Raw genomic sequence first — 20,549 nt, 5'->3', positions numbered from 1 at the left:
ACGTCTATGAAAAAAAACAAAACAAAACAAAAAACAGGGAAATTTTGGACAGTCACAGAAACGCCTATTCCTACTCTAGTCTAACTCTATATTTCCCTATTATAAACCTATACTCAGTGGCGGCTAGCAATTAGCCTTCTCTTTTTCGAAAACCAGCAGAGGTTCTGTATACTGATTTTTAACCCCCAAGAAGTTTGTGTAGTTAATGGCTGATGTCAAAGAGTTAAAGGGGTTTTAACCATCATACTTGACACGTGAAAGGTACCAAAATCTTAAAGATCGCCCCGATACTACCAAATGACGTGTAAATACAGAGGCCAAGAACAGTGTATCATTCTAGAAAACCGGTTACGATTTTTATAATATGAATGTAAAACATAAAATTGTTTGACATGAAATAATTTTAAAGTTTAACGGTCGTGATATGGCATTTATGATACTATAAATTACATACCTGTGTTTTTATAACGAACATAAAGACTATATACTGTACTTATATTTATATTGCCTACACATGCTGCTGTCTTATGCCAACTACACCTTGAATTATACAGAAGTATGGTTCTTTTGACGATGAGCCGACGCCATTTCTATGCCAATGACGTTGTAATGGCCATGCACCGAGTCATCTGCAACATCTGAGATGTGATTTGCTCTGGGTGTATTTTAAATCACTCTTTCATCTTGATGATTTCTATAATGCCATTTCCGTATAGATATATAGAAAATTATTTATAATTTTAAAAGCTACGGTATTTAAGTTCATTTCGCGACAGAATTCTACTTATTGCTTTATCTATGAGTTTTGCACTGGAATCAAACTAGTGCTATATAGGTAGGCGGCAGTAAACTTGTGATATAGATAGCTAAAACTTTGTGTAAGACGTTATTTAGGCTACCGAGGGGTATGGACGTCGTTGTGTGTGCATCATTACAGTGTTCGGCTATGACATGAACTTTGCTGAGGCTCCGAACAGTGTGCACGCCAAGCGTAACATATAATAAATACGGTTTGTGAAGGACTAGTAGATGTCATTTAGTCAGTGACTTCGTTGTGAACGTGGATCTGGCGACAGGCTTGAATAAGCTTGTGTATAATAGGTCGATTTGACACTAACTTAAAGTCCTGAAGTTGATTTGACAAATGTTTATATACAAAGCGTGATATTGCTGGAAGGGAGATCACGGCTACTTGTAGTGGTAAGTATGATATTGCACACAGCGTGCATGAAACCATTCACAGGTAAGTAATCCTCCTACTAATGTACTGTAGGATGAACAAACAGCTGTAAGATGACATCCGTGAGCAATAATGAGTTATTTTTGGAGCAAATGCAACTTATCATAGAACAAATATATTTAGAACATGAAGCGTTTTTACTCTCAGTGGTGAAGTGTTTCCTCCTTCTAATATTTTTTATCAAACCTTAAGTGATTCCTTAGATAAAACCATTCGTAGAATTCCATAGTTGGAATGACGAGTGAAAATTCCTTAAGTGTGAATTCCATCATTACTGGTCGGAAACCTTTGGTAAACAGTCAACAACAGTGGATGGGATTGTTCACGCCTCGCGCGCAAAATCCTTGTCACCATAGGCGCTGGATACTTTTTGTTTTTCTTGTACATTGACTGCATGCTTTATAGCAGACAACTTGCAGTGAAATAAATTATGTCAGGAGCCTGTGTTTGTGCCCATACAATTAAAAGTGAGTATATTTACTGTAAAACATGGTAAGCCCAGTATCTATGTAAACATGTAGATCATATGTTTTAGATACAATTCTGTTATTCTATGGTAGAGATATTTATGAGTGTTAAGTATTTGTCAACCGTGTTGATTTCGGTGCGCGAATCAGGTTTACACTTGAATACATTCACATAATAGACAATGCAATCAGTTACATTGTGTTAGGTTCTCCATTCTTTTCATTGGTGTACTTTGAAAGATGAAACTGACAAAATTTTACAAAGTGGTTTTTGTGAAAATTTTCTATACAATCAGATGTGAAGATCTTTTAAAACTTGAAATATGGGGTCTACCTGTCTCTTGCCTTGCATAGAATTCTAATATTTTCTCAGTTTGTACTTTAGTGAAGGGTCCGGGGTAATAAAGTGAACAACTTGGGCGCCCGGCAGTGTCCAATGTCTACACGTATCCTGTTCCAGTGTAAATAATCTATACCATAATCGTTAACACTATATTTACGATGACATTGTTATTGATTTACTCTTGTCACCACAGCTGTTGCACGAGTTCATTTGGGTTACCTCCCTTGTAACAGAGATAACGGAGCAAGCCACTTGACGAAACTGGTATGTCACCATAACTTTCTATCACTTTATATCTGTATTTTTTGTCTTTTCTTCCTTATTTTTGTTGAAATGAAGGTTGCACATAGTATGTTCAAGCTTTAGGGAAAACCGTGGATAAAGAATATTAACGAGATGCTTCACAACTTCAATAAATCATTTCAAGTGACTTCCTGACGATATACATGCTCAAACTGTTCTGTTGTGTATATATACATATCATATTACTTAACTGTAGGACTTCAGCATTGTCTTCTGATGTCACGGTTTAGTTTGTAAAGTTTGTACAAAAACTACATTTGTAGTTGGCCTTATAACCAGGAAACCGAAAAATGTGCGGCATGGAGTTGTGTCCCCTTTTGGTCCAGCCGTAGGCAATGAATGACTTATGTCCCTTTACACAATGTTTTATCCGACCTTGATTTTAACCTGGGAGAAATAAATAAAGATATTCCAATGGAAAGTTTTATTTGATTTAGAGGGAAACGCTTAATATTTTTCTTTTTGGTTGATCTCTCGAGTTAATAATTCCTACATTTTTTGGCGGGGATGTTGATACATCTGGTATCGTTTAATCTGCTAATTGTACAGGTCTCTCTATCATATTTGCGAAAAATATCTTTGCAAACACCAGTTGCTATTAATGAAGCAGACGTAATTTGGGCTATCCCTATCATCGTGACATTTCAGTAGGTTCAGAGGTTTTGTTATTACCGTGATAACTATAGCAAACTCTCTCCATTCGTTCTGCATGAAAATTTGTCATTTGTGTGTTTGTTTTTTATTCTCCTTGCGATCAGTATCTTCCATGATTATTAAATCATGACGATGCCGTTAGATCACTTTATTTCAGTCCCAAATTGGTCTTCTATCGGCCAATGTATTAAATATAGCGTTGATTTTTCTACCAAGATCACTATAAAAACCATCATTATCAATATCACTTTAAACCCCCTCACTTTCAAAACCCCTCACTATAAGGATCACTTTCAAAATCCCCTCACTATTAGGATCACTTTCAAAAATCCCTCACTATTAGGATCACTATCAAAATCCCCTCACTATTAGGATCACTGTCAAAATCCCCTCACTATTAGGATCACTAACAAAATCCCCTCACTGTTACGATCACTTTCAAAATCCTTCCACTATTAGGATCACTATCAAAATCCCCTCACTATTAGGATCACTATCAAAATCCCCTCATTATTACGATCACTATCAAAATTTCCTCACTATTAGGATCACTTTCAAAATCCTTTCACTATTACGATCACTTTCAAAATCCTTTCACTATTAGGATCACTATCAAAATCCACTCACTATTACAAGGGGTCCAACCTAAACCGTAGGTCACGGCCTAACTATCCCCGGTCACAACCAAAATGGCGGCGACCATCCGCTTCTCGACACAGCGGTGAGTAAAATAAGTGTTTTGTCTGCTTACAGAGAACGTTCCTTATCACGTCAATATTGCGTTTCGGATCTAGAGGAATTTATCTTTATATTCGTGCAACGAATTCACAATATAACCCAGTCCTGTAAAAATAAACGTGAAAAAACCTCAGTGTTTTGACAGTCAAAACTGGTATCGAGGTCGGTTTTCCTACTTATTTGACTAATATATTACATATCAAACATTTGTATGGTGTAACGATAACAGAATATGCAATATAAATCCTGAATTGTATAACATAATTGCAAATTATGGCTTATGAATAACACACTGTTTCAATTTCGGACTTATTAGGCACACCTTCGTTGGTCCAATAGAGGTTAGGGTGTCATTTTCGTCGTTCCCATTTTTACAGGCAAATTATATCTTCCCAATTGTCACTCTTGTGAGTGCTGGAACTATGTTTTCTAAAGGACAAGTTTAGTCTTTTTCGAAAACGACGTGACCGAATGGGCGAGCCATTTAAAACAGTCGGACTTCGAGATGATTGTAGTCCTTTTGGTGATATTAGGCTGCAGGGAGATGAACTGATTGGTGGGATTAAACCGGGAGAACGGATTATTGGTCTAAATTTCTTCGATGTTGATCTACTTGGTGTAAACACGATTTTCCTTTTCCTTGCCCTATAAAGGGACAGTGACAGTTTACGTTTTTTTTCTTTTCATTTCTGAAATTAACCAAAGATAACATGCGTGAGAAGATCATTTATGGACATTGTGGTAGACTATACATTGTCCTAAACTTGGCGTGACCGACGAAGGTTTTCCTAAACTAACAAAAATCGAACCAGTGGGTGTTTCATATACCAGTACCCGTATTTCTTTTACACAATTCAGGATTTATATTGCATATTCTGTTATCGTTACACCATACAAATGTTTGATATGTAATATATTAGTCAAATAAGTAGGAAAACCGACCTCGATACCAGTTTTGACTGTCAAAACACTGAGGTTTTTTCACGTTTATTTTTACAGGACTGGGTTATATTGTGAATTCGTTGCACGAATATAAAGATAAATTCCTCTAGATCCGAAACGCAATATTGACGTGATAAGGAACGTTCTCTGTAAGCAGACAAAACACTTATTTTACTCACCGCTGTGTCGAGAAGCGGATGGTCGCCGCCATTTTGGTTGTGACCGGGGATAGTTAGGCCGTGACCTACGGTTTAGGTTGGACCCCTTGTATTAGGATCACTATCAAAATCCCCTCACTATTAGGATCACTATCAAAACCCCCTCACTATTACGATCACTATCAAAATCTCCTCACTATTAGGATCACTATCAAAATCCCCTCACTATTACGATCACTATCAAAATCCCCTCACTATTACGATCACTATCAAAATCCCCTCACTATTAGGATTACTATCAAAATCCCCTCACTATTACGATCACTATCAAAATCTCCTCACTATTAGGATCACTATCAAAATCCCCTCACTATTGGGATCACTAACAAAATCCCTTCACTATTACGATCACTATCAAAACCCCCTCACTATTGTGATCACTATCAAAACCCCCTCACTATTAGGATCACTATTAAAACCCCCTCAATATTAGGATCACTACCAAACCCCCTTACTATCAAGTTCACCTGATGATGGACACCATTTCACTATCAGAATCATTCCACAATGAGATCATCTGGATATTAAGACCGCCTCATTATCAATTAGCTAAAACAATTTCAGCGCTGAATCTTAATTAGACAGATTATAGTGAGTCACAAGTCATATGATATGCCATCCAGTGCATCAGCCAGGTGTCGGAGAAGTAAATAGCACAATTATGCTATGAAATTGGCTACTACATTTACTATATAAAATTGTAGTTGAAAGGAAATTTTGTCTGTGTTGTTTTGAACATCACTGTACCAACTTAAGTTCAGTATTATTATCAGTGGATCACTGTACTCTGAACCAGACTTCAAATGTAATTATCGTATTACCTTATAAGGAAGTCACTATGGACAACCCTAGCTTGGTAAGCGTGGAATGGCTCAAGGAGAAACTGGACAGTGACGATCTGGATAAAGTGGTCATCCTCGATGTATCCTGGTCAAGCACTAAAGACATGAAGGAGCAGTATAACATGTGAGTGTTTATTTGTTTCATTAAAGTTCTGTTTTATCTTATGATCGTTGAATACTCCTTCGTCACTCACCAGACCACGTACACGATCGGCTCAACCTTTAAACCCACTGCATAAACTATTTAGTCAATAGTTAGGTATAACGCATATGTTAACGTGGGACGAGCGACGGTTGGTGATCCAGGAAAAGAAAGCTGGAAGAACCGATCACAGTATAACAATGATGTTTATTTACAATGAAACAAATAAACTATATATTTAAAGATGTCACACTCGCTAACTCACACACTCATAAACCAAATAATGATAAGTGTCCCTGTAGCTTCTAGCTCACGAAACAGAACAGTGTTCCTGTCAAACCCAATAGAGTTCCATACTCTGAATCACCGTGACTCAATCCAGAGTCACCGTCCTCAAGCAGTTCCACGCTTGTACCACCATAATAGGCAACGCACTTATGTCAATGACATGACAGCTGATTAAGTGCTGAATTCAAGTCGCCGACCCTGGCAGTGTAACTTCTAAGTATGCTCCCTCGCTGACCTTGACCCTGAATGAAAGTCGTTACTTCTGGTCGGTCCTGACGCTTGGGTCGCAATGTAATGGTCCTGACTCAATCAATGTTCCAACCCGTCATGTGAAGCTATAATGATTAACACAAATAGTTATAATTTCCACTCACACTTCCATACTATACTAACAAAACACATGGTACAAAAATTCTTATTATTTACCATAATTATTCAACTTTAGAATGAACCATAATTAGAAAATACTGAAATACGTTCATATTAGCGTCGAAATAATGTGCGGCTCTAAATTACAAACAAAATAATACAAAATTACGAAATACACCAACTGACACCTCAAGGCTTCCATACTTTTTCCACTCGTTCGCGTACGCGCTACGCTCGGCACTAATAAATTGATCAGGGCTTCCATAGATTTTAAAATCGACCCGAAACATGACATAGACTATGCAGTTTCATGTACAACACTCCAATAGGTTTATATCATGTGCATATTTAGGAAAACAAACATAATATATTCAATTATAGTACGAAAACAACAAAAATGAAAGTTATCAACATACAAACAATAAACAATGGTCACGGCTGACTGGAGCGCACAGATACTTAGATTGTTTGCCGATATATGGACTGGTACAAAACAACAATACCAACTAATATAGAAAAGAAAAAGAGATAAAGATTACTTACCAAAGTGAGTCCCCTGTGCCTGTCTCACATGACGCTAAATGCCGATAAATCCATATCGGGTGCACGGTAACAATAACACAATACCTGTCATGAGAATCTCACCCCGTGCACACCTACCCGTGACGCAATTCCGCCTAGCGGTACCCTACCATTAAGGTGACTTACCCCAAGTGTATACAAAATATACATGCTTACGTGACAGCATATAATCAGTTGTTTACTATAAAACAGTTAATTGTCATGTAACATTTTTTTACTGTACCTTCATGTACAGCTGTACTCATTCAGTCCATAAAAATCGATTGTCAATCATTCAGTCATTCAGTCAGTCAAGTCAGTCAGTAAGTCAGTCAGTCAGTCAGTCAGTCAATCAGTCAGTCAGTCAGTCAGTTAGTCAAGTCAGTCAGTCAGTCAGTCAAGTCAGTCAGTCAAGTCAGTCAGTCAGTCAGTCAGTCAGTCAGTCAGTCAAGTCAGTCAGTTAGTCAAGTCAGTCAGTAAGTCAGTCAGTCAGTCAGTTAGTCAAGTCAGTCAGTCAGTCAAGTCAGTCAGTAAGTCAGTCAGTCAGTCAATAAATCAGTCAGTCAGTCAGTCAGTTAGTCAAGTCAGTCAGTCAGTCAGTCAGTCAATCAATCAATCAATCAATCAAGCAATCGTTGGTTCATTCGTTTTCTACAACAGAGAGCACGTGCCTAATGCGTCGTACCTCAGCGTAATGGAAGGCATTCACAATGACATGTTTCCCCGTAACGTCCCTGACATCGAAGCATTTCAGGACAGTGTCAGGAAAGCAGGAGTCAACGCCGACAGTCACGTGATCGTGTATAGTGACTCGGACGCATGTGGGTTCTTCCTGTCAGGGCGCGCATGGTGGACTTTCAAGGTAAAATTGACTTTCTTTGACGGTGAAATATTATTGATACCCTCTGGATATGGAGTTTCTATTGGTACCGCGGTGGACAATCCAAGTATTATAATATATAACGATAGAGTAAAACTTCTAAACTCAACGATTGACATTTTTTTATCATAAGCTTCTTTAAAAGGTCAACTGGGCTTTGATATTTATATGCTAATAAATTCTTAGATAAGTGAGATTTAAATGTAATTAGTATGAGCAAAATGGAAAGATGGCTACACTTTCAAAGATGTTAAGCAACTTCGATTGACCAATGAAAAGTTTAAATTTTGGATTAGGTAAAAATGATTTAACGTATATTTTCCAGAGTTCGATTACTTCACAAATTAGCCACGAATCGTTATATCAATATACTCCTGTTGTTTCAGTTGTTTGGACATAAAACAGTGTCCATTCTTGACGGCGGTTGGCAGCGATGGAAGTCTAAAGAACCCGAAGGTTATCCCGTGACCAGTGAAGTACCAAGTCCAAAGGTATATAAAAAGTTCATATTAAATAGATGATGTCACCAAGTGTATACATCTAGATCAAAGATGTGGGTTCTAGTTACGCCTTCTTAGTTTGTATAATGTCAGCTGATGACAGACACGCTTATAACACCGGCTTTGTAGATATATCCGCTGATGAATATAACAAATGTTATGCCAGCATTAATTATCTTTTTCTGTTCCATGTATGAAGATCGACATGAAATTGATTAGGCTTCCTAATTCGCTTAGTAATTAGTACCAGTCCCCTCTTGGAGATTAATCTTTAACCATTCATGCCAAATGTAACTTGCTATAAATAAGACAATGCCCAGGATACAGACATGCATTTGACGTTCCTTCAAACTCTAGTTATTATCAAGTTCATTGAATATAAATACCTTGGTAATGAAAACGAGATACTTTTAATATTTTGAGGTGTTGAGTTTTCGAAATTTTCGTTTACTTCAAACAACAAGAAACAAGGACCGTTCGCATTCATTGCAGTTATCCGATGTAACTAATAAAGATAGACGTTATCGCGTGTACCAGACAGATAAAATGTGTGGTCGGGTGACTGTAACAACATAGGTTGAATATAGAAAACAATGTCCGGGTTGTGATGAAAGTTTATCATCCTTTTATTGAGACTACAAATTCCAGCATACACAGTTCTTGTAAGTTCAAAACCAGAGTCCCGAGCGCCCTTTCACAAGCCAGAGTCCCGAGCGCCCTTTCACAAGCCAGAGTTCCGAGCGCCCTTTCACAAGCCAGATGTCAACATTGTCGATGTCGTGACCGCAAACTGTCCGTGCTTAGACAGCCGCTTCTATTTATCTGCTGTGACCACTGGCAGTCAGCCAGCACTTCCTGGTCAGCATCTCTCAAACAGCAAAACAAATTCATTACGGGTGTCATTAGCTTTGAAAGTAAACAATTTTAGTTAGATCATTGCATGTTCTGGCCATTGGTCAAGAGGCTAGTATCAGTCACTTTGTTTGCAGTGTCCAAAGTCAACAGAGTCAATAAATCTTGTACAGTGCGTGAGATGGTAATAAGATTAAAAGGCTTTCTGACTGTAGTATAATATTATGTACACTAAAGTGGTAAGTAGTGTGACAAAATGACGATAAGTTTGGGATACACATCCCTGGCCACACGATTTGTAAACATTGGTCGATTAACTTAACGATACAAAGTTACACAATTCGACTATCGGCATAACACTTACCTAAACATATATATCTATATAATTTAAATATACGCTCTTTTATAATTCAAAACAATTTGTTGAACACTGTTTTGTTACATGGCGCGGTGGTCAAGCATTCGCCTTTCTCCTATGCGTCCGGGGTTCGATTCCCAGAACGGAAGTGAAAAGGTATAAAGGTACCTATCTGTCCACGTAGGGTGTCCCTGGGAACTCCGGTTTCCTTCCACAGTAAGACCCTTCGCGCGCTTCCGTACGGGGCAACAAGAGTAATTAATATAAGTTCGAATGCATTATTTCGCAATTCTTATAAAATAAATAAAGTTTAAAGATTAACAGATAGAATCTAAAACGCCAATTTCCACATAATTAACTTGCAAATATGTAATGAAACGGGTGCAAGGCATTCTAAGAAAGCTCTTGAATCACAACAGAAAGTAGCAATTTTGTTCTGATAAATTTGAAAATAGATTGGTAATGTTAAGATGGCAACATTCTCAATTCTTTAAGAGTTCGTGTCCAAGTTATCATTCCACATAAAGCAATCTCCCGGTAACTCAACCCACGAAGGTTATAGTCAGGATGCTATTGGGAAAACATTAATAGGATCTTTTCTACAGCTAAATTCACAGATGAGACTATGAGCTTGAACGATTGTTTCAAATCACTTATGTATCTGGTGAATTGTGTGCGGAAGATAAATGTTTAAGGTACTTGAGATTGGATATCAATTCGGCGTCAAGCATTTATAAACAATAGTGGTACACTAAAAGAGAAAGTAGGAATATTGGTACAATTATTAAATATATATGGCTGTGTTAATAACAATTATTTCGCTGTCTAGTATCACAATAACACAATGATAAATAACAAATTAGTGTTGTGGCATCTGTCAGATGATAATGAGTGGAAGGCGGGCCACACAATAATCCAACACTATATACTGTCATCGTGTCAGACACATCAAAATATGCTGACCCACATGTGTGGCACATGTATATAATGATATCATGTGCTTTTACCTGACTGTCTTTTATACAATCTTTGAGATAGCAGGTAGTAGACACTGCTGATGGACATTTAGTCCCTGAGGTTTGCCGTAACCTTCACGTTGCTCTCTTACTCCCTCTGATAATGGTACGGTTCAGAATACACATATTTACTTGACGGACAATAAGAATCAGTTATTTGCCAAGTGCATCTCCCCATTGAGATTTTGACTTTTCGATCTGTCACTTTGGATTTTCAATCAGTCACCTCCTGGTTTTACAATTTAGGCCCTTATCATCACTGTAGAGTCCTAGAAGGACGAAACATCTAAATGACACAGTTTAATTCATTGATAAGATCTGCTTTTTATCCTTATGTGTTCAGTGGTGTTTTTCATGTATGTTTTTTTTTTTTTTTTTTTATAATCTCAGAAGGCTGAAGAAGAGAACAGAACAACTGCCTATATAGGAATAAGGAACATCCGTGCTCAAACTAATGGTTTCTCTATTCAATACATTTCTAACACAACCTTATTTTAAAATGTTCGTACAAAAACAGGTTACAGGTTTTAATCTAAAGTCCATCCACAATAATGTACGTTCCCTGTACCTCTCTTGAGCATATTGAAATATACAAAACATTTGTAAAGCAACACGCGAAAATATAACAATTAAAGTTCAATGTTCAATTTAAAGTAGAGGTGAGCGATGTTTCTCCTGTCTCCCGATGACTTCGCGGAACTAAACCGGGCATTTATCAATGAAATTCAAAATTTAAACAGCACTATTAGTCTAGATTGGCACTCTCCAAAAAAAATAGCGGTAAACGTGTTTTGATATTTTCAGGAAGGGAACTTTACCTGTTCGAAAGATGACAGTATAAGACTGACGTATGAAGTCATGGTAGATAATTTCACGAGACCGGATAGGCAGGTGTGTGACAGCCGGGCGACATTGAAATACACCAGTCCAGGTATGTGTTCCTGATCACGTCAGCAGAAGAAACCGTGGGGCTATATGTCTGATTACTGGTCATGTGTAGGTCTATATTTCCCTAACCTACACTCGCACTTTTCCTGTGTCCTGGGGCTTACTTCCTTTTAAACCTCGGTGCATACAGTCTGAGATCGACAGAATCCTCTGGTGACCTGAATCCATTTTTTTTTTTTTTTTTTTGCATATGAAATCCAGAAAATAACTCTTATTTAAATGTTTTTCTTTAAGTCTTCAGTGGAGAATGTTTGCCGGATATGGAGAGATCTAGAGATAAATTAATGTGTCTGCCTTTTTTATCTAGCTCTGTAACATATTTTCATTTGTGTTTACTCGTGTTTTTGTGTGAAAATGAGGGACGCCTTCAGTACACATTATTTATTGGGTTAAGATTGAATTGTACAGATGATAGTTTTTTTTTATTTCGATGGCACAGTCATCTTTTCAGCATATCTTCCTTACATCTCGTTAAAGAACATGCATTTCTCCCTCAGTATGACTTGTATAAATCATACGCTATATTTTCCAGATCTCTATCTAGGCCTGTTTTAATATGAATATTCATTATCAGTTAATTTATCTAAAAATGATTCTCTAGTCTATGAACGTTCTTGTATACCATGTGTTAAACAACCTTACTTACACAGTAAAGGGAGACGTGTAACAACATTCATTATCTATTCGAACAAACATCGCTTTTGTCAATATCCTTGGACAATTAATTGTGTTTTGCATTAAATTCTTTCCCGTGTATGTGAAGGGGCAATCTTTATTTCATTTTCAAACTTTTCTCCCATAAAATACCAGGCATTCAAAAATATATTTTGTAATTGTTTTCAGATGGCAAAGGACATATAAAAGGTGCTAAAAATCTACCGATGTCTCAATTAGTCAACAGTTCCACAGGAACTTTAAAAGATCTGGACGATCTTAAAAAAGGTAGATACGTTTTTTTTAATTTCAGTTTGAATGTTATGAATTGATAGATTGAAATTTATAACAATTTGAAATGTGGAATGAATTTCATCGCATCGGCGTGTAAGAACAAATTCATATTTCTTATAATTAAAGTTCCCATAACATATGACAATGTATTAATTGTAGAATTTACCACTGCTGGAATCGATCTATCTAAACCCATGGTCTGTTACTGCAACAGTGGCATGTCATCGTGTACTTTGGCCTTCACAGCAGCTTTGTGTGGCAACGACAATGTTTCTGTATACCATGTAAGTATCTACATATGTGATAATTACTCGGGTATTTCGGCCTGCAAATGTAGCAATAGCAATGACCTCCGTAAATCTCAAACGATGTAATAATTTGTTGCTATTCACTTACACGAGATTTACACGTATAATTTCGTCCTTATGGCGAAGCAATGACTTATCTCTATATATGGCCTAAGTCTTCGCCACGGCGAGGGTATCTCGTGACCTTTGGTCTTTGTCATGTTTCATCGTAACCATCAGAGGTTCTTTTTTGTCCTGTAAATGTTAACAATAGGTTGATATATACTTAACCGTGTTTCATATGATGTTCTTCGTGTCTTAATTACCATTGAACTACGAAAATTGCATATCATCATGTGGTTAGGTCATTCGCGATGTTTCAGTTTAACTATCAGTTACTTCGTCATCTCCGCTTAAGTATCACCCAAGACTAAATATTATTGATATTTTGGCCTTCTGGATAGCAAATTATCTTGATTCATCGTCACGTAAGTGTTTGCCAAGGTGACATGTTTTCATGTGAATGGACCCCATGGTGATTCTTTTAATGCTAATGGTTATGCCTTTGCTGCTACAAGTACGATTTTGGCACTTGTAATGACCTACGTAAATGGATCTGTTAGTCAATACACTCAGTCATCACTACCGCGTATCGTCCATCTGGCTTGCAACTTGCTGTCAGCTTTCACCAAGCCATCGACGTTCATGACGGCTAGAATATGCGAATCGACCGGATTACTGCACACACATTTGACTATATGGATGGGAAAATTTTCGCATTATACTGCCTGTGTAGCCGAAGAATTAGTAACCAGGGGAGATTTCTCTCATTCACGTCACAATGAAATGCAACCAATATGACACAGACATGTGCAATGAATAGATTGTACAGATGTGGTCAATGATTACGGGGCAAAAATTTTGGGCGTTGCCACGACAAGTATTATACAGTTATACTAAACATCTATAATTTGTCGGAACCGTACTGTTTTCCCTTTTCATTGCTATCTGCTAACATACATGCAGCAGACGACACAGGGAAAATGTGAGCCGAATCATTGACTTGTACCAGGGATACCACATGTTTTATCTGTCAGGTGATCCAAGCACATTAGTTTCCTTGGCAACGAAGAGTAAGGGGTGAATATATCAGTCGTTACAAAATTTGTATACACTTGGTCTGGTCCATGGATACGGAAAGTAACAAGCAGGATAACATCATACGTTCCTTGGTTAACGCAGAATAAGGTTGTGAACTTATCAGTCGCCAAAAAATCCGTGTACACTTCACCGAGCTACCTTCAGACAGCGTTACTTATCTATACACCATGCATCGTTCGTAAAAAATGTATAATAAAACATTAAGAACTAGATTCAAACGTGGTCATATCAACTATATTGATCTTTTTTCTATCGTATTTAGTGTCATCAATATTGAAGTGATATGTATGGTTTATTCCACTCGTCTCCTAGAACTTAGGTACCTTATATTTTAATTTATCATATCTGTTGTAATTCATTGAATCTTCAGTACAACTATTATATGCATACAAATTATACAAATTGTCAAGAAAAAACATGTTTCATCTTGAATGTTGAGATATTTCGTAAAGAGAAAGCATTTTTATTATGATCACCCGATTTCTTCAATGAAGCAGAAGTAGGAACCATAAGTACATGTGCTGCTAAGCATGCTCTCAAGAACTACCTCACATACCTTAAATTAAGTAACTAAATTTGAGAAAAACCTTAAATTTAAATTTCAAATTTGAGAACAAGTCGTTACACGATTCTTATGTGTGACGAATTATATTAGGGTTGGCAACATTGGACAGGGGGAACTTTAATAAAAGTTTAGAGTAACCAGAGCGGCGGTATCGATAGACAGCATCATATCTCACTAATGTACTATTATAAAACGATCTGACGAGTCATTCTCTGGACTCCATAACGCCAACATCTGGACAGTTTGGTAAAGATCTTCATTTTCCAGCATTGGAACAAATAGCTTATTTCATTCTCTGGACTACGTAACGCCCAAATCCCGACAGTTAACTGACTCAGGTAAACAAGTATTGTAAAGATAATCATTTTCCTGCATTGGAACAGATAGTTTGTGATATTTATAAATTGATGATTCATTCTTCTGTGCAGCACAAGTTTTAATTAAAATGCTATGTTTATTTATAGGGAGGATTCACAGAGTGGAGCAAAAAATCACCTGACGATCTGATCGAGAAGTAGACTCAACAAGCCTTCAAAATTGTCACCAAGCAATGAACATGCAATGTTTAAAGCAACTAGTCTATATAGTTAAATATGTGAACTCTAGCGGGTTCAAACCGCAATATCATACTAACCAGTGTACAAAGAAAACTAAATATTAAATAGATTGTGAGAAATTTAAAGAAAATTTTAAAAAAAATTATAATAATTAGGCAATCTATTATTGCTTTATGTATAATGATGACGTCATAATATACTCTATGATTTACGTCGGCTTTTCAATATCTTCTGATGACGTGACGATTTAACATTAATATTTAAAGAAACACGTTTTTCAAGCAGTACGAATGTTGATTTGGTTAAGCATAGATGATTTCCTGTGTAAAACATTGCATATGGTTGTAAGTGTTGCCAGCTGTATGTTCAACCATTCATTTTTGTGTGAATGTATTCTGTAACGTGAACTCCTTTTGTTAACGTGTTAAGATTTACACTTATGAAGTTATTGTTCGATAAACTTTTGTGTTAATTATGTGTAAACCTGTTTTCTTTTTGACGTCAGAATTACGAAAGTAAGGACAGCAACTAACCACATAGGCCTTCCATTAAATTTACTTTCTAATTGACGTTGGTTAAAGACTGCTTTAAGAACAGTACTTGTATATGCAATTACTATGCCTGAATTAAACTTGACTGTCAAGCAGCTAAGGAAGTACACGTTATCTGGGCTACTCCACAGTTTTACTGGATATGTGTCCATTCCTTAACGGCTAAACATTATTCTGAACAAAATATACTGAAATCTATGATAGAAATTGTATCAATATTGTTACTAATGTACACTTAATAAGAATAATATATAGTTTTATCAAACAATTAAGAGACAAAATGTTGACAATGATATCGTATATACACTGTATAACTGGGAAAATGGTGTGGTGTTGTTATCGTTGAGTTATTGATTACAGATTATATTGCTGATATCTCAAGTGTGTTTTATTTTTAATGTTTAGTATTTATAAAATCAACGATTCACTGAAAACCATTTAATAAACAAGTTAGAATTGTGATAAATACACGAAAACACATATCGTTCCATACATTGGTGTTATAAAATGAGTGCGTGCTGGTGTTGATAACCTATTCTTAGATTATTGGCTGATTATTGCTAAGTTAATGAATTATTGTTTGCAATGAGTGATTGTCGTTTATTGTTTTGGTTTATAGGTTGATTGGTTGTCGATAATTGACTGATTGTCGCTTGGTTGCTGGATTATTGGTTGCAGTGAGTGGTTGTCGTTAATTGGCTAAATTGTTGTTTTTGTTCGTTGGTTGTTTATTGGTTGCTTGGTAACTTGATTATTTGCTGACTGATGATTTATAGGTTGGTTGTTGCTTGGTAGATGAATATTGGTTGATTGTTGCTTGGTTACTGAATAACTGGTTGGTTGTTGCTTGGTAACTGGGTTATTGGTAGATTGTTCCTTGGTAGATTGAGTTTTGGTTGTTGTTGCTTGGTAACTGGATTATTTGCTGATCGTGGCTTGGTTACTGGATTATTGGTTGATTGTTGCTTGGATACTGGATTATAGGTTGATTGTTGCTTGGTTACTGGATTATTGATTGATTGTTGCTTGGCTACTGGATTATTGGTTGATTGTTCCTTGGCTACTGGGTTATTGGTTGATTGTTGCTTGGTTACTCGATTATTGGTTGATTGTTGCTTGGTTACTCGATTATTGGTTGATTGTTGCTTGGTTACTCGATTATTGGTTGATTGTTGCTTGGTTACTCGATTATTGGTTGGTTGTTGCTCGGAAAATGTATCATTGGATGCTTGTTATTTGGTAGATGGATTAACCACTGATAGTAACTTCGTTGCTGGATTATTGGTCATTGATTGAAATCAGATACTCTTTGGAAGTACATATATATATAAATTGATTGCAGTGATGTTAGGGGCCTTGGGTGTGGAATTACATTAGGACAACCATAAAATTTCAGAGAATATTATGTTGAATATTATTTTACCATTCAGGAAGGATTTTTACAAACCTTACTCACCCGACTCCTGAATATTTTTTGGCTAATATCACCTGCATGTGTTTCAACAAACTGTCTTAGGCGACTATTGTCTAATACTTTGACCAAACCGAACCACCAAACAAAGCTGTTTATGCCGACACCGTACCTAACCAAACCATTGCGATGGATTTTACATAACGTCAAAGTAGACAGGTTCTACTGTCTGTGCCTATATGGTTCAACATTTAGGTCCTTAGCATCACTAACGAGTCCTACAACACAGCTTAAATCTACTGTATCTGATACAACTACAAAATTAGCTTTTTTGTAATCTATTTTGCCTCCGCGTTGAAATCTTGGTCAGGCCTCTGTCTGAGATAGCACTACCATCGATATAACACGTGTCATCCTTCTGACGTTTCTGCTGTACGGCAGATGTGAATCCTTGCCAAGATTATTAACCACTTCTGCCCTAGGGAGAATGCCGCGAATCAACTCGGCGTTCGCTGCTGACTGTCGAGGCGTGAGATAGCTGCGAGTAGCTGGGGCTGTGGTAGTATGATGCAGATCGGATCAGTATAAAACAAGCCAGGCCATCACTGTTAGCGTACTTATCCCTTCCTGTCTTGGTTTGGGGATTACAAGTTTTGATCACAAACGGTGCCCGTTCATCACGGAATTATACAAACCGTGATGTTTCACTGTTTATGCGATTATGCAACGTTTCAATGGATTTATTTGACGTGTACTATCTATACTAAATTGCAGTATTCACACATTTAAAATATGGCCCTTGATTTTGTTTTATACAAGTCATTAATGTATTTATATACTTTAATGTCGATATAGATTTTCCCCTTTTTGATGAACAGTGGTGATTATGCATGTAACGACTTGGGCTCCTACTTGTATGAGCATTGATATCCATGCTATTTGGTTAGTACGCGTATTACGTATTAAACATTTAATCCTATATACATGAAGGTATCTGTATTCCATTACATAGATATTCCTGAAACAACGAAACAGCTTCTAAATGGCGGCTTCAGAACACCTGATAAATGGTCTCAATCGGAAGGCGAGAAATGAAACGTCAAAATAACAATAATTTTAGGTAGTGCATGCTACTGAAAGAATTTCAGCGTAATGTTTGTATTGTTATATTTTGAAAGCATAACTATTAAATTATTGATAGACGTAATATTTTGCATGGTCATATATTACATATTTATGTACTGTATGTCTCCCATGTATCTAGTACAGTACGTCTTCCGTGTACATCCTTCCCAGGTTCCTCTTTTTCTATCATATTTACTTTCGCACTAACACTGTTTTTGCATTGCCTTGTTGTATTGACTACAAATAAGCCTTTATAATTCTCTTGACATTTGATACATATACCTCCGATCCATCTAATGTAATAATAATTTAAATAACTACCAAGTGATTTTACCACATGATGGTTACACATAAATCTCATCTTGCTATGATAAATATATTTTTGCACCATGGAGAAGGAGACGTCCCTCGAAAGACAAGTAGACGGGAAATCCAGATATTGCTGGTGACGTGAGATACAACTGTTCTTATTGTTGATCTCTGCGTTTACCTTACACAGGAAATTGGAGAAAACTACCGAGCCAAACCACCAAGACAAGAAAGAGACCTGCTATACAAGTAAGGAGTCTCTTGTAACAGGCGATGAGATACAGTCGGCGTGACTACAGTCGAAAGTGTCGTGCCTGGTGCCTCCATCTCTTAACACTGGGTCTCTCAGATATTATAGTTATGCACCAACGGGAAGTTCAGAAGCGGTCTTGTCTAATTTATGTAAACTAAAATGGGAAGCCTTAAGAAACTGTCCTTTGTACAAGAAAGGAACGGAATGCCTAATACCGATCTTAATGAAAATGGTCAACGTTAACAGGTAGCTTAGAGAAGGTCGTCGCTTAAAACAAGACGCTTGCGACATTATCACACATTCACATGTATGATTAAAAACCTGTGTGGAACGTATTATATGAAATAGGAATGAAAAATGCCCTTTTCTAAAAGTATTTAGATACACAGAAATACCCATGTATAGTAGCTTGATGGCCATGAGATACCGTCTCGTTCGTCAACTTTTCTGTCCTGGCAAAACCATCATATCATCACAAGTATAAACAAGGACATATTCATCAAGATCCCCTGCCCATTCATTTGTAAAATATATACATTTAAAGTGAGCAACATGAAAAATTAAGATATTGAAGCCATTTCATAGTTTACGTTCGGTTTAAAGTTCCGTTGATAGTGATAAATAGAATAGGAATTTAGTAGCATAATACTGTGAATGTTTTATCCGACGGTAATGATAGAATATTTGTCACTTAATTTGAGTGCTGCTGGATTAATCAATATTTCACCTATCGCTCAAGTATGACAAAAAGTGAGATAGTTTATTCAAATTTATAAACTACAATACAGCATCTGATAGTCAGATATATAAAATTGCAAGAAAGCTATTACCAGTAATACAAACTATAACCGGTGAGTGTGCAACATGAGTGAGGAGATTATGATATAAATTTTCCATGCAAGTCTCATCAAAATTCATTTCTTCCTTCAAAAGTTAACATGCGTAAATCATTCACTATGGGTGTTGAAATACTTTGGCCAATCAGGTCAAAGCAGCCTCATAAAATATGCACAAAAAATTGCCAATAATCAACCTTGAACAAGGGGTTAAGGTAACAAGTCTACCAAGCAAGTCTCATAATATTTAATTTGTTCCTTCAAAATATAACGTGCGGAAAGCATTCAGTAAGAGTGCCTAAATATATCAGCCAATTAAGTCACTGCAGTCTCATAAAATATGCATAGAATTTGCCGATAATCGAATCTGAACAAGGAATTAAGGTATTAAGTCTACATACCAAGTTTCTAAAAAATCTTATCATTCCTTCATCATAAATTGTGCAGTTTTCCCATCGATTGATTAAAGAAATCAGTAAATTAGTTCACAACAGCCTCAATTAATATCTGCGGAATTCGTCGTTTATCGAACTTTGGCAAGGGATTAAGGTAACATGTGTACCAGGAAAGTTTCATCGAAATCTGACCAATCCTTTCAAAACGTATCGTGCAGAAAGCAGCATTCGAGAACGATTAAAGAAATCAGCCAATCAGGTCACATCAGCCTCATTAAATATACGCTGAATTTGCCGTTAACCGAACAAATGGCAATTTATTCAACAAGTGTACAAAACAAGTTTCAATCCTTCAAAAGATATGCGGAAAGCAGCATCCGGACGTACGAGAGGACGGACGGAACACATTTGAATATCCACCGCCAACTTTGTTGGGTGGGAGATAAAAAAACGCTGAAGTATTGCTTTAATAAACTATAATTAATCGATG

At 36.7% G+C, this 20,549-nt stretch overlaps 1 protein-coding gene across 1 annotated transcript; it reads left to right on the top strand.

Moving 5' to 3' along the window:
- Positions 1 to 994: 994 nt before the first annotated feature.
- On the top strand, positions 995 to 16,111 carry LOC132559105 (thiosulfate sulfurtransferase-like). Its single transcript, XM_060223714.1, has 9 exons — positions 995 to 1,200; positions 2,244 to 2,314; positions 5,735 to 5,871; positions 7,768 to 7,969; positions 8,374 to 8,478; positions 11,518 to 11,644; positions 12,505 to 12,603; positions 12,769 to 12,893; positions 15,087 to 16,111. Exons 3-9 carry the CDS (start codon positions 5,744 to 5,746, stop codon positions 15,138 to 15,140), a joined length of 840 nt encoding a protein of 279 aa, XP_060079697.1. The 5' UTR covers positions 995 to 1,200; positions 2,244 to 2,314; positions 5,735 to 5,743; the 3' UTR covers positions 15,141 to 16,111.
- Positions 16,112 to 20,549: the final 4,438 nt, after the last annotated feature.

This window comes from Ylistrum balloti, unplaced genomic scaffold (genome assembly GCF_031769215.1).
Source record: "Ylistrum balloti isolate Yb309-2 unplaced genomic scaffold, AGI_CSIRO_Ybal_v1 Utg370856, whole genome shotgun sequence".
Lineage (NCBI taxonomy): Eukaryota > Metazoa > Mollusca > Bivalvia > Pectinida > Pectinidae > Ylistrum > Ylistrum balloti.
Note: the sequence above shows the minus strand (reverse complement) of the source record. Positions and strands in the feature narration are given on the sequence as shown.

What these genes read in the sequence shown, in the direction of transcription:
- LOC132559105 (XM_060223714.1), top strand. Translation starts at nt 5,744, where the DNA reads ATGGACAACCCTAGCTTGGTAAGCGTGGAATGGCTCAAGGAGAAACTG. An exon ending in GTGAAGTACCAAGTCCAAAG is followed by an intron (nt 8,479 to 11,517) that starts GTATATAAAAAG and finishes TGATATTTTCAG; the next exon opens with GAAGGGAACTTTACCTGTTC. An exon ending in ATTGAAATACACCAGTCCAG is followed by an intron (nt 11,645 to 12,504) that starts GTATGTGTTCCT and finishes AATTGTTTTCAG; the next exon opens with ATGGCAAAGGACATATAAAA.